The following is a 25,376-nucleotide window of genomic DNA, read 5'->3' on the forward strand; positions in this document are numbered from 1 at the left end:
CAAATAGCATTCACGAAAAAATAAACTGTAAAATAAAGATTATTTATAATTGTTACTGATTGTGTAAGATGGGCAAATATGCACACATTCAGACTAGGATTTTTTGCTTTTTGTTTAATTTTCTCGCTCTTTTTTCCACCTCCAAATGTGTATTTGGCACTGTGAAGAAAACAGAAGCTTAAACATGTTCATTCCACCAGAAGGTGAGTGCTTTGGCTCAGTGCAGAGCTGCCTTGTCTAAGCATGTTTAAAGCCATTTTGGTTTGTATAGGAGTAATCATATGTTTGTGGGGTTTTCGCCGGACTGAAGTGTAGCTTCAGTATATGGTTCAGTGGAGTATTGATGGGATCCAGCTGACAAGCGACTGAAACACATACCTCACCAGCTTTTCGTAACAGCTATCAAGAAGCTTCCGACATGCAATTTCTTGGTAACAGCCTTGGTAAGGATGCTTTCACTGCTTGCTGTGAAATAGAGCAGCCACTCAGCCATTCCTGTGCTGTGTGACACAGGGGGTGCATCATGTGCTGTTCCCATGTGACCTGGCGCATCAAGCATGTCACCTTCATGAGAGAGACATGAGACAGGAGAGAGAGAAATAAATCTGTTTTCTCATCATCAGGCTTATTGTTCCCCATCTGCACTAAGTCTTTTTCTGTATAAAGCTGAATAAAGAGGTCCCAGATTAAGAGCAGTTATTGACTCTGAGCCGATTCCTCTAAGCTGAATTAAAAGGCAATGTTAAACAATGAAAGAACCATATGTTCTTGTCTCAGGATGTTTTAAAAAGAAAATTGTCAACACAGAGCTGACATAATATGACAGAAATTGAAAGAAAAGTCATGCATTTACTCATCAACAATTTTCAGATACGCTGATCCCTAAAGAAATGGTGTAGCTAAGAACCAAGCCAAAAAAAGACAGACTTTTTAGCTATATATTTTAGCTCTGCTTAGAACATGTTTTAGGGGTGAATAACCAGTGTAGCATTTAGGACCCTGGGACATGAGGAGGTATGGCAGAGAGTGCCTACAACTCCTGACAACAGTACAAGCCAGGGCTTGCAAGAAGGAAAGGCCCAAAGTGTTAACTAGCCTCTAGCAGCTGTTGCACAGTGCTGGTGTGGGATGTCGGTTTTGTTGCTAAATTCCTGCCCTCACTTGTGATACAAATGTATGTCCTGTATATTACTGCAATTTCATGTTAAATGTGTCATGCTGTTCATCATAGCTATCACCAAAAGGTGTTAAAATATCAAATATGATGACTGTATTCTTTATTACATAGAAAGCCTTTTTGGTCTGCATCAGATGTGGGGTAGGCTGGACTCCGAGGTGAACTACATCAGCGTGGATTTAAAGACAAGAGTGCAACCAGCAAATAGGAAGTCCCACAACAGATTTTGCCATTGAAAATCTGGGACATGAGGATTTCCAGCTAGGCTTTGGATGGAGTCCCCGGGCAGGAGGCTTAGAAATACAGTCTACCAACGCTAACACCTCTGTTGTAGAGAGGAACCAAACCATGTTCTAAACCAGCATTTGAACATTCACAGGCTCTTCTGGAGGAAAAAGTAGTGTACCTTCGCTTTAGGAAATTTGACAAGATATACATAAGTTAACAGTAGTGACTTCAGAGGATTGTAAATACCTATTACCTTCACACAATCCAATTCTCACTATATTACTCAATAATTATATTATGGTGATTAAAAGAAGACACCTCTTATCTGGCCTTTCTCTATTTTTAACACCAAAGACTGTTGAAAATCAAATGTTTCATTACATACCTCAATACTTCCCAGTGGTTTTGGATCAATTAAATTAACATTTTCCTTTCAACTTTTGTTTTCAATTGACTGCATCTGACTGTATCTTCTATGTTAAAAGACAGTGAAACTGCTTATCTATATTAAGGCAGCACCTTTGTGGCACTGTTCGGGGGTTGGGAAAAGTTGCTGCAGCAACAGAGCAATTTAGGTAACGCTCCGTTCAGTGAAGGATTGGCAAGCTGGTTTGCAGAGGGCTGCAATTCCAAACTCTCCATTGCTGTCAGTTTCTGTACTTGCTTGCAAAGTGGAATGCATTTTATAATAGGTTTTAAAATTCTCTGTGGAGAGTAATTTAGACTTACTGTGCTAAATAGTAATAATACCAATATGGAGAGAGAATAATTCTAGGCATTTCTTGGTACCACATATTACTTGGCATGTTTGAAGTGGCAATAGAAATCAGATTTTATTTATTTTACAGAATCCAAAATGTTGCTGATGCATTGCAAGGTGTGGCAAGACTTATCTGTGTTTGTGGAACCTATACAGCATGCATCACCATGCTAAAACAGTAAGTCATTAATGAGCATCCTTGATTAAACAACTTTTTATTAAATCTTCAGAGTTTACCTATTCTGGGCTCTGGCTTCCAAAGCCTAGTTCTGACAACAGAGGTTTAGGAGCATTTTGGACTTGTATGTTCAGGACTGAGCAGGGTGGAAGGGAAGCAGCCATAGCGGAACTGAAAGTTTCACCCAGGTCTAAGTGACAGGGAAACTAAGTGTCACCAAGGAGACTTGGCTTTTAAGCCAGCCTGTCCTAGCTATAAAACCTAGTTCCTACAATTTCAGGAGAGAATATTCAGAGAGATTTATGCTCTATGAAACACAGAAATGCTTATCCAAGCATTCACCTATTCCAGGATTTGAATATCCTTTTTATGTATTGACAACTTTCTAACAAAGTCCCATACATTTCTACTTTAAGAACCTGGCTCCTCTGGCTGAAGTTTCGTCAATTACATTGTCTTTTTCTCCACATAAAGACTCTGACCCTTAGGCAGAGTGTTATAAAGAAGGTTTTGATTCTCATATGCCTGTATGTCCTGGAAGAGTGAGGGCTGTAGAAACACTATCTTGCTGTAAATGATCTTTGCTTGACAGATGGTATTGCTCTTTTCTTTGCATCTGCACATATTTTGCACTCAAGGGTTACTGAAAAATCATGTTTGCTTTGCCAGGTATTCTTTGTAGCCAAACTCTGTTTGAGTTTGGACAGTGCATACTGACTGTGAAAGTTATTTCAGAGTCCTTTGCTGATTCTGCTGTGTCTTCCCCATCATTTTTTTTTTCAGAAATAACCTTCAGAACACTAATGTCTTAGTGTAACTATGGTTTGTTATCAATTTCAGATCATAGTGACTGTCACAGACATTAACAGAAAACACCGAGAACTAATATTGCACTGAGCATCAGCCAACATGTAGGGTCATTGACACTGCCATTTTTGCTTGCATCAGAAGTGCATTTTTAAAGTCAGTCTCCCAGTTGTCCTCACTGACTTTGTCTTGCTTCACATTTTGGAATGGCATCTGGACATACAAAGTGGATCATTTTCAGATGAAACTAAACCAGATATTTTTCAGAAACAAATTCAGTGTGCTCTGGTCTCCGGGGAGACTTTACAGCAGCCTTCCAGTACCTAAAGGGGGCCTACAGGAGAGATGGGGAGGGACTCTTTATCAGGGAGTGGAGCAATAGGACAAGGGGTAATGTTTTTAAACTGAAAGAGAGGAAGATTTACATTAGATATTAGGAAGAAATTCTTTATTCTGAGTGTGGTGAGAGATTGGAACAGGTTGCCCAGAGAAGCTGTGGATGCCCCTTCCCTGGATGTGTTCAAGGCCAGGCTGGATGGGGCTTTGAGCAGCCTGGTCTAGTGGGAGGTGTCCCTGCCCATGGCTGGGGGGTTGGAACTAGATGATCTTTAAGATCCCTTCCGACCTAAACCATTCTATGATTCTCTGACAAGATGTCATGGTCCAAAATAAAACCCTGTAAAATGTTCCTGATGTCCACATCAGGTTCTATAAGACAACTGCTTTACTCTACAATTCTGCCCCCACTGGTCAGCAGTACTTGCTAACGCAGATGTAGCCACAGAGTGGCAGCCATGGTGTTTGGAACTTTTAAGTTTCTCAGGATTGTTCTGTGAGAAATACTGTCCAGATCTTATTTCTGGAGCTGGATGCCTAGATTGTCATTCACACTGATTACTGTGTCAACCATGATGTCTTTCATCTTGTCCAGCCACACCCTGCTATTCACTTCCCTTTCGGTGTACTGTCATCACTGTCCCCTCACTTTTCCATCCTTCAGCTTTGGTTGAGTGGATTGACCTTAATGACTGGGATCATCTGGTGATGATGGTGGAAGTAAAGAATGAAAACCTGTAAGAACATGCAAGCTGAAAGATTTATGCTGGGTATTCAGTCTCACAGATGAAGTGGCTGAGAGCCTTCAAAATGGTGATCCCTTCTGAGAACAGGCCTCCAGACAGGGTCAGCTGGGCATTACAAGAACTAATCTGGTATTACAGAGTGAGCAGCTGATCAGACTATCAGGCCAGTAGACAAGTCATCTCTTGATTTTTATTTTAAAGATAAAGCACCTTCTCCAGCCATCGAAAAGCTGGCTCCAAAGCACTAGCATGTCCTCCACCACTTCTGCCACTACAGGATGTTGAATTTGCAACCAACAGTTGTAATGACCCTTTACAATACTGTAATGATCACCGTTCTCCATGTCTTGTCTCCAAGTTTCCTGAAAAGAGGAAGAAGCTATTGTGACTCTGGTTTTGGTTCGGGGTGGTGTTTTATTTTTTTTCATTTTTCTTTTTTTCTGCACCATGCTATGCAGCTAAAGGTTCAAAAGGAGCATTTGAAGCTGAGTTCTCTCAGTGGGTGTGTGATGGTGTTATCCTGCTTGTGGGCAAAACCACACAAACAACTCTTTTCCCCAAAGTCAACAAACAAACAGAAACCTCAAAACGACCCCCAGATACTGCATCATTATCTAATTATTTGTTGAACGAAATAAATCAAATAAAGAGAAATGAGTGAAAATACGCCCCGTCCCAGCAGAGCTACCTTCCTGCAACACACTTCTCGCTTCCCTGGTCGGGAACTGACGTCCATGTTCAGATTCCCGGAGGGAATCGCAGGACTTTGACAGCTCCGTGACGGGGCTTCGTCCCGCCGTTACAGAGACCAGGGCGAGAAGAAGAAAAAAAGGAAATCAGATTAAATCTTTCCCAGACGGTTCGTTACTACCGTGGAGATATAACATACGCGTAACGTATGCGCGCAGGCGGACGTGCGGGCCCACCGGGAGCCTCAGCCCTCACGGCGGCACGCGCCTCTCTTCACCCCCCCGCCCCGCCAACGTCCCCAACGGCCACCGCCCGGCGCGAGGCAGGCCGCCTGGCCCTTTAAGCCTGCTTCCGGCGCCTTTACCACGTGCTGGGGGCGGGGCGGGGGGCACGCCCCAGCCAATGGGGAAGGCCGGAGGGGCGCGGCGCGTTCGTGTCTCCCTTCCCGACGCGCGGCTGCTGGCGGTGCATCGTGCCGTGCAGTTCCGTGCCGTGCTCCGTCCGGCGGGAGGGCGGCGGCTGCTAGCGCCGCCGGGCGGGCGGGCTCGGCCCCTCGGTCAGGTGACGGGCGATCGCCGGGAGCGGCGCGGCTGAGCGGGCCCAGCGCGGCGCTCCCCTCCCCTCGCCTCCGCGCAATGTTGGGCGGCTCCGCGGCAGCGGGGAGGATGCTGCCGCGGCGGCCGCCGCCGCTCGCCGCCCGCTGAGCCGCTGCGAGAGGCGCGGCGGTGCCGCCGCCGGGCGGGGCGGCAGCGGCGGCGGCAGGGCGGCAGCATGGCCCCCACCCTGCTCCAGAAGCTCTTCAACAAAAGGGGCGGCAGCGCGGCGGCCCCCCACGGCCGGGCTCCGGGGGAGGGGCCCGCCTTCAGGTGAGCAGCGGCGGCAGGGCGGGTCCGGGCTCGCCGCAGCCGGCTCCACATGGGGGGCGGCCGGGCAGCGGGGGAGGCGGCGGGGAAGCCGGCAGGGAGGGAGGGCACCGCTACCGCCGGCGGAGGGGCCGGGGCGCAGGTGTGCCTCAGCCCCCTCCCCGCGGGGCTCCCCCTCGGCCAAGTTCCCCGGGGAGGGGGAAACACCGCCGCGCAGGGGGGGACACTCTTCCCCCGCCTCCCCTCTCCTCGCGTCTCAGCCATTTTCTATCCGAGTCGGGAGCGGCGTGCTGGGGTCGGGGGGCGCTCGGCGGCCGCCCCTCTGCAGCGGCGGGGGAGAGGCGCCGGGCCTGCCTCTCCCTGTGCCTGCGCTCCCCCGTGGTTGCTGCCGTGACTCGCGTTCAGCGCTCGCCAGCGCAGGAAAATCAAAAAATGGCTTAATCGTTGTGACCTACATACACGTGCATGGTCTGGTGACCCGCTGAGCGCCGGGGACCTTCCACTGCTCGCTCTGTGGTATCGCAAGTCCGTAAGGGTGAGGTTTGGTGGCTGTTGCTGCTTCAGGGCTTGCATATGTAATCTCTGTCTGATATTGAGTTGTTACTGTTTTTCTAAACCCTCGGGGACAGCATCCTGCTCAGGCTGGTGGTTTGGAGCTCTGTTACTTTTAGCATCTGTTCTGCTCACAAGACCAAGCCGGTCCTGGTGAGCGGAGTGACTGTCACATGCGTGTCCCGTAAGTTCTGTCCCTCTCTCTGCTCAGCATGAGTGGACTGGTCTTGTGATCAGATAATATACAGGATTTAATTGGAACATGGGCTTTCACTGCTGAAGCTATTAAGAATGGTAAGGGAGAGGGGTGGAAAATACCTCGATCCACGAAGTGCCATAGTGCCGAGTATGCAGATCACAGTCATAGAGCCATTACAATTTCAAAGACAGTCTGTGTGGGCCGTGGCCATATGTGTGGCCAAAGTTGCAAGATCATGGTGAAAAAATGGAGTTACATCAAAATGGCATTAGGATATTTGGGTTATAAGGCGATTCCTTTGACAGTGGCAGGACACAGTACTGGTGCTGCATTCATACCAGAGAACAGGGCTGGTGAGTCTCAGGAGGCTATAAAGTCTTATAAAGCTGTACTTGCTATTTCATTCTTGTAGCATTTATTCACCTCATGGATTAAATATCTCCTTTAATTTGAAAGAAAACAAATATATTTTCCACACTTAAATTGAATAACAATTCCTGACTAACTCTATTGTTTTGCCTTGTACTTAAAAATCTTACCAAGTACTCTGTATCAGACACCAATGCTGTTAGTTCTGGTTTTAAGGTTATTGTATTCGTCAAGAGTCTCCATGAAGGCAGATTCCTTGCACAATGTGTCCCCTATTAAAATCAGTGAGACTGTTCCATCTGGAGTATTTTGCGAGATTAGGGCTTGTATTTGTTTTCCTCTTCTTCCTATTCCTTAGGTAAGATATTCTACACTCGGTTTTCAGTTTGAATAACACGTAAATGATGTGACACTTCAGACAAAAATTGTTATCATTAAAACACTATTGTAGGCATCCGTTGCTCTTTTTATCCCCTACTTCCCCCTATTCTCTTGCTATATGATTAGGTTTTGGCAAACTTAAGGTTAATAGGGTTATTTGAAGCATTTTGCATGTGGATTTTTTTTTTGCCTGTTAATAGTGCATTAAGCTTCTTTCTTATGACTTCTAAATGTGCTGCAGTGCTTTTTCTTTCTGGTGATCTGTTGATGACCTGCAGGAGCATACTTACTGGGTTTTAGAAGCTCTACTACAACACTTTTAATATACTTTCTGTTGGACAGTAATCTCAGTTTGAATGGAGATAAGTGATTGGACCTAAGTAAAAGCGAAGACTTAATCCTTTGCTAGCTTCTGTGTTAAGCATATGCTGCTGGCCACTCACTGTTAGAGGCAAAGTGTCAGGATCATTTTCTGTTCTAATGGCAAGCCTATATTTTTAAGGATTTTAGTTATTTTTATTCCCTCTTCATGTGTTGGTTAGTGAGGTCCCTCCGTATTCAGTAGGTCTTGCTGCGTATAGCTTTCTTAAGCAGCCCTGTCAGACCAGTCATAGTTCATATGCTTGGATGTTGAATTGTTATGAATGTTTGGAAGCCTAAGTGTCTTAACACACCCTCCTTACCCAGAACAATAGCAGAATTAAAAGAAATTTCTTTAGTAGATAATACCTCCTCAAATTAACTTAATTTGACAACTTTTTTCAAGCATGTTGTTAGGAATCTTTGCATTCCCTAGTCTTCCCAGGAGCACCAGGAAAAGCTCTGTTGCAGAGGGCCATCAACTAGGCTTGAGACTTGCCTGTAACAAGTACTGTGCGTGCTTGTTCTGTTGCCTCCTTTCCTTTAATAGGAGCTAAATCTTGACTAAATGTTGGTGCTGCTTCCTCTCCTGGGTTCTGAAGAAAACAGCAAGCTACAAGGTCCATGCTGCTTACCGGGATGAGCTGGCACAGCCTCAAAGAGAAAGAGAGGCATGGTGCCTGTAGCTGAATGCGGAGCCACAGGAAATAGTTTCTTGGATGCATGAGTGTCAACATCTTAATTGGGATCAGGAGTGCTCTTTTAAAGAAAACCTCTCAATTGTCTCCACTTACTGCACTTTGGCTTACTTAGCCAAGTGGCTTCCGTGTGTAAACTGGATTCCTGTTGTATTGAATGAAATTAGAAAGTGTGCTCCAACCACTAATGGGCATTCAGTCTCTGGGACCAGACTACAGCTGGTCAAAAGTAAAACCCCAGAACACGTATAGTGTGGGTGTCAGGTCCTTAGCACCAATTAATTCACTCTGTGGATCTAGTCCTGTTGGGCTGCACTACATGTTCATGTAAACACAACCCTTACTTGCTGGGTAAGGAGAAAGTAAATATGAGGTATAGATGTTAATATAGAGCTATTAGGGTAGTAGGACTTTCTACTGCCCTGCACCTCCCTTCAAAATAATGGAAGTATGAAGTGGTAGAAGGGTAGTAGTTAGAATTGTAGAATATCTTAATTCTTTTTTTTAAAAGAGAAATTATAAACCAGCTGGAGAACAGATGGGTATTGGTGATATAATATTGTATTTCTTCTGAGCAGTTTTGTACACAGATCTTCAGCTTCTGGTTTCTATTACTGCCGCTTTTTGCTTCCCTTAACTGAAAATATCTATATGTGTGTTTGTGTGTGCATGTGTATAGTGCATACAGAAAAATATATGTATATACACACACTCTCATACCTTTCAACAGACACTGGAGTGACTATAGTTCAACATATTTCTCTTTAGCCTCTAGCACTCTGAGGAAATCCTAATTACCTTGTGTGCGAGAAATGTATATTCATGTGGCTAAATTCCCCTAATGTTTCTTATTCTCTTATCAAATGTTACTTCCCTTACAGATTGATTTAGAGTATTTACAGATTTTTGGAGTGTTACCAGGGCCATGTGCTCAGCAGAATGGTGGCTATTACAGCAAAACAAAGCATCCTACTCCCCATGAATTTTAAATTTTGGGGATTAAGTAGAGTGTTTTATAAGCACATAGTATCTGAAGACTAGAATGTCTCAAGTGCTAAACATATTTGAGTAAGGTTTGTGGGATGGCTTTAAGGAAATGGGTATGGGTTACAGATAGTTTGATTGTAGTTAATTTTATAGCAGTTCCTCTATAATTGTTTTTACCTGATTTTAGAATAAGATTTCACATCAGTTTTTTTTCTGTACTTTTCAACATGAAAGATTGACGTTATCCTTAAACCAAGGGCTAAGGTTTCACACTAGTTTCAGTCTCTGTTATGTTTTTTTTTCAATGAAGTACCTATACCAGGGATGTAAGAACAAAAAGAAATGCCATGGAATTTTTGGAAGACTGTTCTTTCACTGCTGAATGTGTAATGTCTGCTTTGTAACCTCTGATCAAATTTCTTTGATATTGGTATGTTTAGTGAAGGAATGTTGTAAAATGGAATAATTTCATTTTATGTGGATTCTATTTATAAAAAAAAATATATTATTTTGGATGTGTCTGAAACTTGCAAATGGGCTGTTTCTTCAGCTTGAAGTATCAGCTGCTCCTTCTGGTGTCTATAATGGAGCGGATGTCATGTTGTAACTGCAGGATATCTAGCTGGTAACAGTTTGTTAGCTTTGGTATATGAGATCATTTGTTTGGCAGCTGATACTAGTAATTCCTCTGGTCATAGCGCTGAAACGCTTGGTGAGATCCTACTTGCTAAGCATTATTTCACAGCATTTATTACCAGCCTGGCAATGTTCCACCTTCTGACTAAGGAAAGAAAGTGGTGGTGAGCTTTGAGCCTGCTTGCATGTCAGTTTGTTATATCTTTGTTAAAATGAAACACACCTCAGTGAATTCTTGTAGCCTAATTGGGTTTTTCTTGAGCTTCTTGCAGCTTTGTAGACATCCACACAGCAGTAATGCTACTGAGGAGCCATGTACATCTTTACATGTGGAAATGTAATTAAACATCTGGTTGTAAACCCTTTGAAAAGCATTTGAAAGAAAATCACTATTTTATATGCTGTAGGAAGGGCAATGCAGCCCAGGGCCAGATCTGAGCATGGGGGAAGAGAAGGTTAAACAGCAAGCCTAAGCCACCTACCTCTTCACTGACAGCTGAAGGTGAGCCTTAAGGTGTAGTATTATACCTCTGCTCTGTCATTAGCCTTTCCTCACTAATGAAAGCTAAAGAGCAAGTTCTGCAGAAAGAGATTTATTACAGTCTCACTCAAGAAAACAGCTTAGGAAATGATTGAAAGTATGGTCTTTTGACATGGAAACCACGCTTCCAGCCTGGGGCCGTTTTGAAGGAAAACAAACCAACCCCAAGTCCTCCAGCTTCTGAGCTTTGCAGGAATCAAGGTTGTTCTCCTCTTAAGTTGTTTGGATTTCCCCTCCCCTACACACTTCTGTCACTGAACAACCTCTTGGTTTCCTCTAGCTTTGCTCTGACAGTAGCTCTTCCCCCCTGGCCCCTGATGGCTAAAAAACTGGGTGGAAATGCATAAACTACTGATGTTCTGAGACACATGGATGTACCTTGGGTATTTAATTTAAGTCCATGGAAAAAAATGCATTCTTGCCTGACTGATGACACTGGTTTTGCCACTGGGTTATCTTATTTCTGACTTACAAGTGACTTATCCATGTGGCATAATCAGCTAGTAGTGTGTTTTCTACGTGCCTGACTCTTGAATTGATGCAAAATTGGATAGTAGGTGCTTTATTCTTTAGTCTTGGGGTGTTTTTACTGCTTATGTGTCCAAAACTGGGTAGGTGAGTACTCTGCCACATAGTACACTGAGTAGAAAGCGATTTGGGGAGTAGTAGCAACAGAAAGTCTCTGAGATACTTCCCCTTGTTGGTAGCACAACTTGAAGTAGAATACACTACAATCTAAAGCAATGATGCTAATGCTGTAAGGGACATAGGTGTCTGTCTGTGTAAATAGATTTATGTGAGCGAGAAAACAGGGCTGCTTGGGGCTGAAAAATGTGGACATGCATTCATAAAAGCTGAATTTTTAGAGAAACTTTTTAAAAGCTGATGCAGAACTTTATTGCCTGTAGAGGCTGGCTTCGTGTAAACTTTGTTAACTTTTCTTATGTAAACTTAGTTGAAGTAGCAGAATACCTTTATTAAACTTTAGAGGACAGGAAGATGGAAGAGGTTTGACAAAAATGTTGTAATCATTAGTCATCACGTTATCCCACTTTGACATTGTGGGATGTAGGTGTTCCAGTGCATGGTAGTGGCCTTTTGTGGTAGCTTTGGTCTGAACAGTGAGTAACAGCAGACCAAAATCCCAGAGAGAATAGTTGTGACAAAACAGCTGGTGTCAGAGGGGCCAGAAAATGGAGTAATTGTTTTCATAAAAGCAATTTATTTCTTATTCTGGCATTTCAGTAATATTGAAGCTGCTGAGGACTTCTTTTGCAAAGAGAATTCTTTGGATTAATACTGACTATATGTGCTACAAACCTTGGTAACATACTTGTTCCTTTAGGTATTCCTTCAGACACTAACAATCACGTGCTTTCATCTGTAACCTACTTTGCACCTTACTGACATTCAAGGGTGGCTTCTGAAGAGAAGACTCAGTTTGAGAGGTGTGTGTTGTGTTTTATATTTGTCAACAGTTCTTTCTACTAAGTACACCCTTGATTAAGAGCATGCTGTCATTGTGCATGCTGCTTAGGCAAAGTGTTACAAGAACAATGTTGTCATGCTATCCTAATTATCAGTATTTGCTATGTGAGGGTTTCCATGGGTACACTTGTTAGGCAAAAGATGAGGAATGCAATTTTGTAGGACGGTGGTTAACAGGCTTGCTAGAGAGAATAAGCAAGAAAAGGAGGACTTTGAATTGGGTGCTTGTGCGAAGACAGCAAACGTGTCTGCACCTTTGCATGTACCTCCTGCGATAGCGTCAGATGCTGCTGATCTGACTAACAGGCTTGGACGTGGTTCTGCAACTTTGCCTGCCGTGAATCATCTCCTCTGACTTTGCTCTGCCTCCACTTCTTAATCTACAGCTTCTTCTCCATTCTGCTTTCCTCTTTATCTTAACAGTGCTTGCTGCCTTTCTTGCCATTTACCCTATTTCTATGCGTTTGTCACTTGGATACTGTAGCAATGTCCTGTTTTTATATACAAGACTGAGGTCACAAGACAAACTTCGGCTCAGACTGCAAGGCAAAGCATTCTTCTGAGGCACCGAGAGGACTACCTTAGGAGTTTCAGTTAGAGTGCCAGTGCCTTCCCAACTTCCTTTAGGGCAAGTTCAGGTGCTTTTACATGACCAACAGCCAAAATATCTCTTGTTTTGCCAGTCAGTATGCATCCTGGATATAGGTGAGATACTTAGCATTGCACTGATAAATGGGCATGAAGGTTTTACATCACACTTGCTGCTGCTAAAACTGACTCATGATTTTCCTGCCATAGACTGTGCTGAGATGAAATTTGAGCTGTGTATGATGTAATTACTGAATCAGTATGCAGCTTTCTCTGCAGCATGTTCTCACCTCAATGTAATACACTTCAACTTTTCTCCTCTGCGGTGCTCAGTGGAGTTTCACGCATGCTAATGAAATTAGCTGTATTAAGTAAACAGCCTGACAATATTTATTTACTTTTCTAATAAAGGCGCTAACAGGCTGAATTTGGTATTAGCACTTTCAAATTAGAAATCTGAACACTTTACTGTAGTATAGTACTTCATAACGAAATCAGGAAGTTTCTTGCATAATAATTCTTAGCTCTTATTGTCATGAAGTTTACTGACTTTTATGAAATAAAACAGTAGCTTGAATGAACTCAGTGCTCTGGTTTTTTATGTGGAGACTTTGCACTGAATTCTGAATCTATATTATCCAATACCTGAAATTGCTCGACTTTTGGTCCTGGATATGTGAATGCATGGCTTCAGGGGTACCAAAAATCTGAGCAGAGTACACCAGATTATGTTTTTGAAGGAAATCCCAGCGAGAATGATCTACAAATGGTTGAATACGTAGTTCTAAGCAAGTTATTCTTAAATTGTTATTCTTTCACTGAATGTGGATCACTTTACACAATTTAATATAATGTTGTAGTGTTAAAGCTCTCTGTGGCCTAGAAAAGACAGTTATAGATTTTTTTTTTTAAACTACAACTCAAAGAATTAGCTTATGCTCAGACAAATTTTGTCTGTCTTCTGTTTTTCTGTGTGGGCACATGAGCTTGTCCCAGCTATTGCTAATCAACTGAGTGCTTGTATCTGTCATCTTTCCTTTCGTGTTTCCACAAAATGACCTAAAATCTTCATGTTAAACACTCTGCTCTAACTTACGCTCTCAAATTTTTAAGACACATCGGACTGTAGGAAAGGTCATGGGCCTTTTGTTTCTGAAGTCCTGGCTTCTTTAACGTGGCTGGATTAAACAAGCTGGGTAGAGACCTGGTAAGCTGCTGGAAAGGAGGGTTGGTGACCTCCAGTGCAGGCACAAGGAAGAAGTGAGTTAGATGCAGAAACCACTTTGCGCAGCTGTACAGCAGCGGGGTTAGTCCCTGTGTGTTAAGGCTCTGGTCTTGGCAAACGGCTGCAGTGGTACAAGATGCTATTGCATTCTCCCGTGTTGTGCTGAAATTGATGGACGCTAGTGTTGATAGAATAAAGAGTGTTAGAGCCTTCCTCAATCATGTCTGTGTAAAGGTCAATGATATAACCATCTCTTGCAGTAGTTTGTGTTAAGCTGTCAGACTTCGTGCAGAAATGGGTATGGAAGGCTCATATGTTCTAGTCCTCAGCTGTGTTGATAAGGCTGGAATACAGAGCTGGGAATTGGTAACCACTTCAGTTCACTTGGCAGACATGCATCTGAGCTCTTACTTGATCTTGGCTTTTAGCCTGGAGGAAGGTTGCTCTTACATGGTAGACAGCTTCAGGAGTGCCAACCTCTGCCTTACCAACTGTTAAAAGAGTTTCTCAATCACATCAAGTTAAAGAGTTGGAAAAATTAGCCCTCTCTGATTATAAAGATATTTATGACTTCTGGCTGTGGATATATAGTATGCTTACTAAGCGCTAAAATGATATCGCATGTGATTCCCAGTTATGGTGGCACTTAGTAACTGTAAAATGCCTATGTGTAGCTGGACTGGGTAATGGGTCCAGGGGCAGGTATGCAGTGGAGAGGAAAATGAGAATGGAACGCTGTATTTGTAGTGCACATTGATTTCTCAAAACAATCACTCAATGCAAGGAACCTGTGTACACATTGATACTACATCTGCCTGATTTTTTTTTTTTTAAGCAAAGTACACCTGGGTGAAATAGCAAAGATGACTTGAACCTCTGAATTAAACTTCCTTTACTGCTTAAAGAAATAATTGTATGTTTGTATTGAAATGTGGTGTTGGCATGTGAACTGGAAATCTGATTGAAGCAGTGGCTTTTTGTTTGCATTACTGAAGCAGTAAAAGTTGGTGAGAGTATAGACTTTATTAGAGTTGTATCCTTGGGCCCTGTTTTGACTAGAAAAGAAAGTTAGAGTTTTGTTTGTTTTTTAATGAAGTTGTCCTGAATCTGTAATTGTTAAGAAGGCTCCTAATGAGTCTGCTCTGGTAGACTTCATCTCTCAAGAAAGTCTGGTCCATTATAAAGAAAGAACTTTCTTATAGAGTGTTTTACTGGGGAACACTGAAGGAGCTTGACCAATTCTTACCTTCTAATGAGGAGAAATGTTTCAAATTTTTCTAAATAGATAATTGCTCCATAAACTTGCTGACTGAAATTTTAGTTTGTTCCTATCACTGAATCTTCAATGTGTGAAGCATTTTCCTATTGCATGACAAAGTTGCAGCTGGCTCTTTTTCTGTGATTTTTGTCTTTTTGTCCAGATATTTCATGATTGACAGACTGCTACTTGGCAGCCAAATCTTAGCATGTTACTGGGTGTGGTCAACTGTAATTATGTATAAACCTGGCAGTATAAACTTTAAAGTCTACTATAACACCAGTATTTTTTTGAGAAAATATTTAGGATCCCATGTGAGTAGTTAGAGCGGTTGGCCTGCTTTAAGGAGGAGGCTATTTCATAACTTAATGACTATTTATACATTCAAAGTCCTACGCAATTGGTGGTAAACACAACGTAATTCTCTTGCATAGTGTCTTGCAGCAAGGTTAGGTTTGCCCATGCCAGTCAGCTGCAGGACTGTGGTTTGTTTGGTTTTGTGTGTAGTCTTTCTCATTGTGAAGGTATTATGGTATGAGTGATTTAATTACCCTGATCTTCTGCACAGGGTCCTAAGACGCGGCTCCTCCTTCCCTTTCCAGTGAAACTTGAAAATAAACGTATGTAAACTGTCAAGATTCAGTGCTAGCTACTGGAAAGCTACCTTCCAGGCTGTCTACAAGAGAGGGTTAAGGAATGTGTTTTGGATGGAATAGGCAAATTATCATAACAACAACAAGAGGAGCAAAACATATTTTTGGCTATAACCAGTGAAAAATGCCGGAGCTGACGTTATATCCGTCCATGTTATCACTTCATTCAATCTAAGTCAGGATTTCCTGGCATTCATCTAGACAGAAGTGATGGACTTTGCTGTTCATGCTATAGCAACTTTTGAGTGATCAAGCATGGCTTCTTGTGTGTGTGTTCTTTCTCATATCCTTACTAGTTGGGTAAATCAGTAATTTTTTCATAAATATTCAGCATACTTAGTTTTTCATTCCCTTCCTCATTATAGCAGACTAACTTTTTTGTTACGATCTCTATTTTAAAAGAATCAAAAAACCATCTTGCTCTTATAACAGTTTAATATAACCATTTACAGAGGACTCACCGATATTATGTTAGTTGATCAGAAAACCTGGGCTGCTTCAGCTCTCAGCACTGCTGGAGAGCCACATCTAATAACTTTGATTTCATATATTATGAATTTGGGAGGATGCACCTAGAATCAAGTAACTTAAATTTGTTTTTAGTGGAATTACGCTGCTGAATACACACTTCTGGGCTAGTTGAAACTGACCCCTTCTGAAGCAATGTCCCTTGGAAGAAGGGCTTGGGGTCTCTGTGTAGCGCTTGCCTCTAGCTCTGCTTGAGAGCATTCTCTGGTCCCTAAACTTACTTGGCTGTAAAGTTTGAGAGAGAATGCCATGTCCTCTGAAGTTTTCAAGGTCCACTTGTGAATGTAGCCTTTTTATAGCAGGAGTGGAGGAAATTTGTAAATAAATTGTTTCTGCTTATATGCAGGTGTGTTACTTTAAGTGGTGGTGTTTGTATGTGTTTTAGCAAAAGGAGTATTTTTCAGCTAACTAGAAAAAATCGGGGGGGGATGTTGAACATCAAACAATTGTATCTCTGTATCAGTTGGCATTAATATGTGTTTACTTATTTCTAACAAATAATATTTTTAGTCATGCTTTTTTATTTTCATATTCTAAAACTACTCCTTTGAACAGGGGCTTGAAAGCTGCATACAGACTTTTTTTTATTAAATAAAAAAAATAGGGCTTTAAAGAAGAGGGAGAAGGAACAGGAAAGAGCAGGCAACCAAACCCATGCCTCAGGATACTGTCCCTGAGGTGTGGCCGTGATGTCTGTGCTGGTCTGCTCATTTACATAGGAGATATTAAGGTTTGAAATCTGTCAGTACTTTCATACGGCATTGAAATGCAACAAGAGCTGGTACAGTGTTATAAAGTGCCCTATTCTGTCTTGCGTTATTGCTCCAAATTCTCCTTCAGCTGTGCAATGTGTAGCTCTGCCTTCTGTTGAAGAGAAGGTGGGGAAAGGCAGAGGCAGTAAAGCTGGTAGGATAAGAGATTTCTATTCATCTCATTTTCTGTCAGAGTCAGTTCTCGGACGTGCCTTGGCAGGGTCTGTATTTAGTAGCTGTGTTCCTGGACGCTGGCCCAGTCACATGGCGCCGCTGGAACAAGTGACATGGGAATGATGTGTTAGCCAAGAGCCGGGGCTGCGTGCTGGAGGAGGTGGGGTGGCCCAGCCGGCCAGGCAGCCTGTGCCCCGGCCCTCGGGAGAGACACTTGGACCCAGTACCGCTTGCTCCCGGCCGACTGCTGCCGTTTGGCTCAACCTGTTTCGCTCCAGTGAAAGCTGGAAGTTGGTTACTGGAGGTGCCTTTAAAAAGATAAACAGGGAAAAAAAAACAACCCACAGCAAAGCCTAAATAGTGTCAAATTAACAAGTCAACCTTCAGTTCTTTGAAATGACAAAGATTATTACCATGAAACAATTTCTGTAAAATAATTGACTTAATTTAGATCAATAAGCTCTCCTAGCTGTTAGAAGCTATGGGAGTTGGGGGGGGAAGTAAGATGGAAGGGGGAAAGTTGATTAAGACTAATCAAGTTTTTCTGTACTGAGGAAAGGACTAGGTGATGGATCGAGGGTGCTAACCTCATTGCGTACTTTGCCTTTCTTTGTATAAAGTCCCAGTTTAACGAAAAGAAACACAGTTTTCTTAATGGCAAAACACAATTAAATACATGCACTTTTTTGCGTAATTGTAAGTCTTGAGCTCTTCTCTTTGCTAATGAGGAATTCCATTGGTGGGGTTAGCAGCCGAGAGCCCTCTGTGCTGTTTATGGTGCTACTTCAAACAAGTTGTTGGGTTTTTTTTGTTTGGTTAGGTCTCTTTTTTCTTTTTTTTTTTTTTGGCATAATCACTAAAACACTGTATGAAGCCTAGCTCCCAAACTTCTGACTTGTAGATAAGCCAACAGTGAATCCAAACTTATGAAAGTTGGCCAAATTGTGAAACACTGGCTTAATCAGCTGTTCCTGATGTTTGTGGCAATTTATGGTGACTTTAACTTGTATAGATCTACTTGTTAGCCTCTATCAGGTGCGCGTGGGGTTTGTGGTAATTTTTTGTGCATATGTGTGATAGTATTGCTTTCTAGCAACAAAGATGATGAAAAATACATCCAACCTTGCAAAAATCCAGTATATTCTCCTTCCCTCAGCGGAGAATATGTGGAATTGTAACTTTTCAGTGAGCAAATATTTTTCAATGCTGTTTTGCTTTTCATACAGTAACAAATAGAATTATCTTTTTTGAAAAAACTAATCTTTCAGTACAGCGATCCGATACAGAGAGCTTTTATTTTTCTCCACCAGATCTCTTTCCGTAGGAAAATATAAAGTGAGCAAAGTGCTGCAAATAACATGTTCCTTCACTTGTTGCATGACTAATCCGCAATGTATCCCGCCTAACTTGTGTGAAACTAGTAACTATGTATCATGCTTGAACAAGGTGGTTCATCTGAGGTTAATAGTGCTTTACCATATTAGGACTGCTTTAAATCATTGTGGAAGAAGAATGTGGCGTGGCATCAGCACAGCTCTTCCATATCCAACGTTTTAAAAAGAGGGGGAGCAATGTAGGGTAAATACTTCAAATAGGGAGGGAGGAAGAGAACCTGCATCTTCTATATAAGCTATTCAACAGACTAAAAGACGGGAATTCATCATTAAGCCATCCAAAATAGATTCCACTTCACCTTTAAACACGTGTTTGGCACTCATCCTGAATGTCTGGGTCGTAGGCATTTTTTGTGTATCAATTTTGGTAAGTGTATGTTTTTCAAAAACAAATGCTCATTGACACAGCAGGTATGATTCAAACTTTCTGTTTTCCTACACTTCTCTAACCTGCTTCTAATAGCTGTTTAGAAAATAAAACCTTACGGGGAGCTCTGCAAATATTCTGTTAGATTTGAAAACAATGCTTAAGTTTTAGTGAGCAGCTGTAACATACAGAATTATTCTTAATGAGATAATGCCATCATATATATTTCTTTTTTCTCCCACCCCAAATTTTCTTGCTAAAGTATTACCTTTAGTTGAAATCATTTAGGCAATTGTCTCGCAGTGGAGATGAAGGACAGGAAATGACCTACAAACAGAGCAGGTGACATGCTGTCACACAGCCTAGAAAAAAGAGTCATTAAACTCTGCTTCCCAGAGGATTATATCTGGAGAGCAGGACACTTTCTTCCTTTTTCTGTGTATTATCTATTTCTTGGACTTGGGGGGTGGGGTGGGTGGAGTTCCATGTGTGTGTTTGCTTTTTTTTTTTGTTCAGGAATGCTTCTGTGGGATTTTTGGTAGTAATTCCCCAGGTGTTTTGGGGTTTATAGTATTCTACAGATGACCTCATCTACAGATGAGGTAGTGTTGTGAAGCACCTCTATTTAGTGAGTTTACAGGAGTTCCTAGTTCTGGACTCTGATGTGAAACCAATATTGTGGTCATTTAACTGAATGTTTCGGGATTTTGTTTTGGTTTTTGTTTGGGGAAAAGATAGAACAAATGAAGTCTATCAATGGCTGATCTTACTCTAAGTGTAGGAACGTGGCCATCAGTTGCTTGTTTCATTTGCACTTCAAAGGTGACTAGGGACACTGATGTTTGAAGCAGTCCTGCTCAATGAGGTGAGGGCTAGGAGTCATCCTCTCCTAGATTGTTTGGATAACTTGAGAACAGGCCAAAGCTTTTCACTTGTTTCCCTCACTTGGGAGGAGGAGTGATTGTGATCTAGTACTTGTCATTTCTCTGGGAATCGAAATTGAGCTTTTTTTTTTTATTGCTGTAGGCTTCCCTCTGCAACTAAGTTGTTCAACCTAACCTTGCTCTAGTTTTCTGCTTGACTTTTGTCCAGTGTTTAGAGGTTGGGGTTTACTGAGATTACAAAATCCTTGTAAGAAGGGTGCTGTGCTGTTTAGCCGGTAGCACGTAGCACTAGGTTTTGAAATCTTACTGTGTTTTCTGACCCTGCTACTGTATTTCTGGGTGAGCATTAGAAAAGTTATTTTCCCTTTTTTAATCTGGAGGAGAAATAACACTATTGTTGTCATCTTATAAAATGTCTAAAATTTTACTGATGGGGGAAGGAAAGCTATGTAAGATCTGAATTATGAGCAGATGTATATGGATAACTTTTTTTTTAAAGCAGCCATGGGGAAGAGGACTTTGTTCTGCAGTGGAATTAGCAGAGTCTGAACAGAAACGTCAGGTTCCTTTGTTCCGTTTAAAACATTAACTTTTCTTGATCAAAAGTATTTTATTAAATTGTTTTAATAGGCACATGACTGTAAGTTCTCATCAACCAACTTGATGTCTGTAACAAACGTTTTTGGTGGTTGTTTTCCCTTCTTTTTTAAAAAAGCTTTTCAAATTGTAGTATCAGATTCTTGGCCAAGTGTACTGTTTGTCCTTAAAAGTAAAAGCATTACAGTGCAGAATATCTGGTGTGTTTCTTGGTGTTGGTCACTTTTTTAAACTGATAACCATATGGCAATGATGACAGATTCTTATTTGCTTCTAAGCTATATGAGGTTGCTAGGGGTTGTCAGATGACACTTGCTCACATGAGAGCCATTAACAGGGTGTTGTAGCCAGTGTTAGAACAACCTTGCAACTAAGGGCGAGTCACTGCAAAAGCAACTATGCTTTTTTTTTTTAAGAGGCCATATGGTTCAGTCTTGTGACTACATAATTGCCAGCTACCTAATCACATACCAGGAAGCAAACATAGTTAAAGTCAATATTGGCTGTTGTATCTGCTACAGCTTTGTGCCAGCCTCGGTAGGAAAAACTCTAACAGCAGCAAGAGCAAGTCTACGATGGCTTCTGAAACTTGGAAGTCATGTCTGCTCCTCTGTTTGGAATAATTGCAGCAGTACATTAGCTACAGCTGTCTTTCTGCATTAATGGCTTATAGAATATATGAAGATCTGTTTGCCTTTTTTCCCCCTAACAGGAAATTCGGCAGACCATATTCCTGTCTAGGGAAGAAAGCCGATGGTAAATTACCATCGTTAATGGTTGATCTATAGTAAAGAAATCCGCTTGAGGCTGTATCTCTTCAGCGGGTATTTGGTTTCTTTGAGGGAGCTTTACAGGAGGATTTGTAGCAGAAGAAAATGTGTGGGGGTACACCAAAAGCTGTAAATGGTACAGGGGGACAAGTTGAAAGAGCAAGAAACAACAGCGATGTGCCACTTGGAAATAATGTCTCTTGTACCAAATTGGATGAAAGGATTAGAAAACCTTTGAGAGACCAAAGTGTCAGCTGTGTGAGCAAAGTGACTAGACTGCTGCAAAACAGGTATGCGTGAAACTTTTTTGATATATATGATTTCTTGACAGAGAATGACATCTTTAGTTGATATTAGATTTATAATCATGTGCCTGAAAGGCTATTTTGTAAATAATTTGAAAAGTTCTATTAGAAGCTTATTCTTGCTGATGATGGTAACTGATACTTCAGAAAGTCGTCTTTGTTGTCTGAAAATGAATCTACATTCTTGACTCTGATGTGTAAGATTTATGTGTATGCAAACTGAGGCACAAAGGATAATTGCTTTTCTTCTCGGTTAAGTAATCTTACCTTCTCTTTCTAGTTTTCTAATTAGTTCCCCTCTTATTTTTTTGCCACCTCCTGTGTTAGTGGGTCAAGTAGTAACAGTGTGCAGAGCAGACAGGAGAGAATAATGTAAGTGGAGGAAGAATGCAGGAAGGAACCCTCTGCTTTACTTGTAAATGACCTCTAGATCAAGCATTACATCAAAGTAATATGGAATATGAATAGTGTTTCTTTGACTTCTTTGTGGTGTCTTTTTCAGATGTGTGCCAGCCTGTCTCCAATGTCTGAGTCTCTACTGCTATGTAACTGTTGAAAATAGGTTCAGGGCAGCTTTTTCCAAACTGTAGTGCTCAAGAGTGTTATAGCAAATAGTCTACATTCAGGATTGCTGATCTAAGAAGCAGAAAAATATAGATAGATATATAGGTATATAGATATGTTTTACCCTTTTTATTTATCTAGCCTATAGATGTTGCGCTGAAGTACTGAGTCACTTTCAAAAATGTTTTAAGGTCAGCTGAAATAGTTTTTGAATGTAAATTAATAGGTCACTCTTCAGTTATTGCATACCTGCCTGCTGATTATTATAAAGGTGAATCAAAAGCTTTCTTTGTAAAGATCAGGGTTTGGAGATCTATATTATCTGAAAATACTGATTCAAGGCAGAATGGGGCAAACTCTTTTGACTTTTTTCCAGGAACAAAGGAGTCTGCTTTCTCCTAAGTAAGAGAGAATTCCTTGCCTCTGTGTCTCAGATCTGTAATGGCAGAAATGTTGAACAAGCCAAAGGAAAGTAGTTTATATGCCAATTTAAGAGAAAATAAAGAAAATTAAACTTAATTTTGAATTCTGGGAGAAAACTTGCCAGGATACCTGTAACCTGTTCTAAACTTGTGGCCTCCTTTAAAAAAAACAAACAAGCAAACAAAAATGCCCCCAACTTTATTCATAGTGTTTTAGTGTCTTTAGTAGACCTGGTTTTCCTGTTGTATGAATGTAGACAGCTTGATTTTATTTATTTTGACTTGAAGATGATGTTTATTAGTTCTAGCATCTTCCACATGCAGGAAAGACCCACTCTGAGGGTGAGGCTAGATAATCTGAGCTGTTCAAATAGACTGCTGATGCTGGCGGGAGTAATTGCATTGCCTAATCACATTGCCTCTTCTTCCTTTGCTTTCTGGCATCATGCTCTTGTCCTTTTTCCCCTTGTGCTGGCCTTGGCCTTTCTAATCCTTCTGGAACTGGCTTCCCTTAGGGAGTCAGTTCAGCTCACTAAGCAGGCAGAAAACTGACTCAGGAACAAGAAAACTCAATTAACATTCTAACTAGCCTCAATACTTATTTGGGATGTATAGGGAATGTTTTCTTTGTGCCCTTTCCTAAAGGTATAGGATGGATGAAGCGAGTTAGTGTAACTCATGCTGCCACCAAGAGGTGGAGGTTCCATTGGCTTCTACTCCCTCCTTCCTTTTTCCAGCTACATTTCTGATCTGCTTTCATGTGCTGCAACAGACTTCTGCTGCAGAGAATTCGGTTAGTTTACAGAGGGGTCCAGCAATTACCAGAGCAGACGTGACTAACAGGAAGGGTCACGTAGTTACAAAAAAGGGGAGAAAGGGTATGTGGGGCTTTTATTTTTGTGGTCATTTAAGAAAACATTCTCTTTGGTCAAAATAGCCACATTTAACCTGAAATACGAATGTCTGCACAAGCTCATATTAATTTAATTCAGCTAATTTTTAAGAATATGTAGGATCTGGCATAATGCATTGTTTTTAAGCCAAAGTCAAGCATTTCAGTTAGCTGTCAGTCTCTTCACTTCCTTACCTTTCCAGGGTATAATGTCATCAGAACCCTGTTTTGTCATTTTGCAGTATGTTGACACTCAGGTGTCTGAAAAAAACCCAACAAACCCTACTATAATTTCATTCATTTTGTTTGTAACATTTGTTTAATAAGTCACTTAGCAATACATATACCTTCAGCACAATCTCTTATCATTCTATTTATTAAGTAGTTCTTAAACAGGAATTGACCATATGAATTTTCTTGTATCAGCAGAATGAGAAAATTTATATAAACAGGGCTAAGGCAAATGATGTTTCAGTTGGTGTTTAGCAAAACTTATTTTTGAAGGCTTTTTTTTTTTTAGGATGACTGAAAGAAGCAACAGTTGTTTTCCAAAAGTAGTGATTGTAGCACCTTTATTCTTGCTAAACATTCATAAGAAATACGAAGCTTACCCTGGGGATTATATAGTTTTGTTATCAGGAGAAACACTTTCAGCAGTAGGTATATAGGCAAAATTACTCGTATTGTATATCTCTCCCATAGCTTCCTTCAATATTAAGTATGGTTGGGTAAGCTGGTTTAGGCAGAAACAGGGGAAAAAGGGAATAATCAACAGTGTACCAGTTTACATTTTATGAAATGACTATAAACAACTGAGTCTTGAGATGTGAAGTAAGAGAGTGTCGGGAGTGGTGGTGAAGAGCAAAAAAGGGCTCTTCTGATATGAATAAACATCGATATTTGTTGTAACTGGACATGGAGTAGACTGTTAGAATCTCATAATGTGGTGTGACTGGAAAATAAGGGGCTTTTTGTAAGCGTGTTGAAGGTTTGCTTTCTAGTCCAAAAGTGGAAGAATTGATAATTTTGTTACATAATAATGTTCAAATTCTGGTGCAAGCTTTTCATGTAACACTTTCAGAATCTTCTCTTTCTCCGTCTTCTATCTACCTCCCACAAATGCACTGTGAGTATTTTTTTGGTACCTTAAAATTAACATTAGTTCATATTGTGGCCTTGGAGGAGGAGGGGAAAGAGTCTGTTATCTCCTTCACTATCTGTTTTTGGTGGATAGAAGTAGACATCCCTTGATCAGCTTGGTGGTTGAAATTGATTAGTGAATTAACAAATAATTGGGCAAGATGAACCTGTATGCATATACGTTGCCTGTGAGCATAGGAGCTTTTTTTTTCCTTATGAAAAGACAGGCTAAAATATTTCTGTTGTCTGTTTCGGATATTATGGTTTTACTTCTCAGAAACAACTGGTGGAAGTGTGTAAGGTTTTTTTTTCTTCTTAGTCAAACCCTTAAGCTATTACTTTCTAACATCTAAAGGAATGTTAAGCTATACAAACAGAAGTGTGGTATTTTGTTTTTTCTTCATAAGCTGTGATTTTTGTGTAAGAGAATCTTATCTCTTTCTCAGAAAATGTATGTGAAGAAGAAACAGAAATGCATGCCTTTCAGCATTGCTAAATAAACAAGAAGCTGATAGATAAGTAAGGTTTGGGGTTTTGGCTTTGATGCATGTGAAAATGGAGCTAATCAATGATTCTGTGTGCTGTCTGTATTCTTCAACACTCTGCTTTTAGGAGATGATTGAATACTCCCACTGTCCCTGTTTTTGGGGGCTGTATGTTATACAAGCTGACTTAAACAATAAAGGGTGGAAGTACTGTAAGCAGTCTGGTCACCAGCTTTTGTGATGGGGAGAAAAACATCACACTCATCTGACCAGTCTTGAAACTATGGGTTTATATGGCTGTATAACATGCATATAGATCTGCTTGATCTTATTGAATGAGGTTTTATCTTCTGTAATATCTAGGACTGCTGCAGGAACTGCA

At 41.2% G+C, this 25,376-nt stretch overlaps 1 protein-coding gene across 5 annotated transcripts in view; it reads left to right on the top strand.

The window, feature by feature from the left end:
- The first annotated feature begins 5,345 nt into the window (after positions 1 to 5,345).
- FNIP2 (folliculin interacting protein 2) overlaps positions 5,346 to 25,376 on the top strand; it is a 51,972-nt gene continuing 31,941 nt past the window's right edge. For 2 of the 5 annotated variants that reach the window (XM_063335581.1, XM_063335582.1), the window contains exon 1: positions 5,346 to 5,788. In XM_063335581.1, coding sequence (XP_063191651.1) covers positions 5,694 to 5,788 — 95 coding nt within the window. In that variant the 5' untranslated portion in view covers positions 5,346 to 5,693. Of the gene's footprint in view, positions 5,789 to 20,947; positions 21,477 to 25,376 lie in introns of those variants that run through there. The other 3 variants (XM_063335578.1, XM_063335580.1, XM_063335579.1) reach the window with 3 other exon arrangements.

Source organism: Chroicocephalus ridibundus, chromosome 5 (assembly GCF_963924245.1).
Source record: "Chroicocephalus ridibundus chromosome 5, bChrRid1.1, whole genome shotgun sequence".
Classification (NCBI taxonomy): domain Eukaryota; kingdom Metazoa; phylum Chordata; class Aves; order Charadriiformes; family Laridae; genus Chroicocephalus; species Chroicocephalus ridibundus.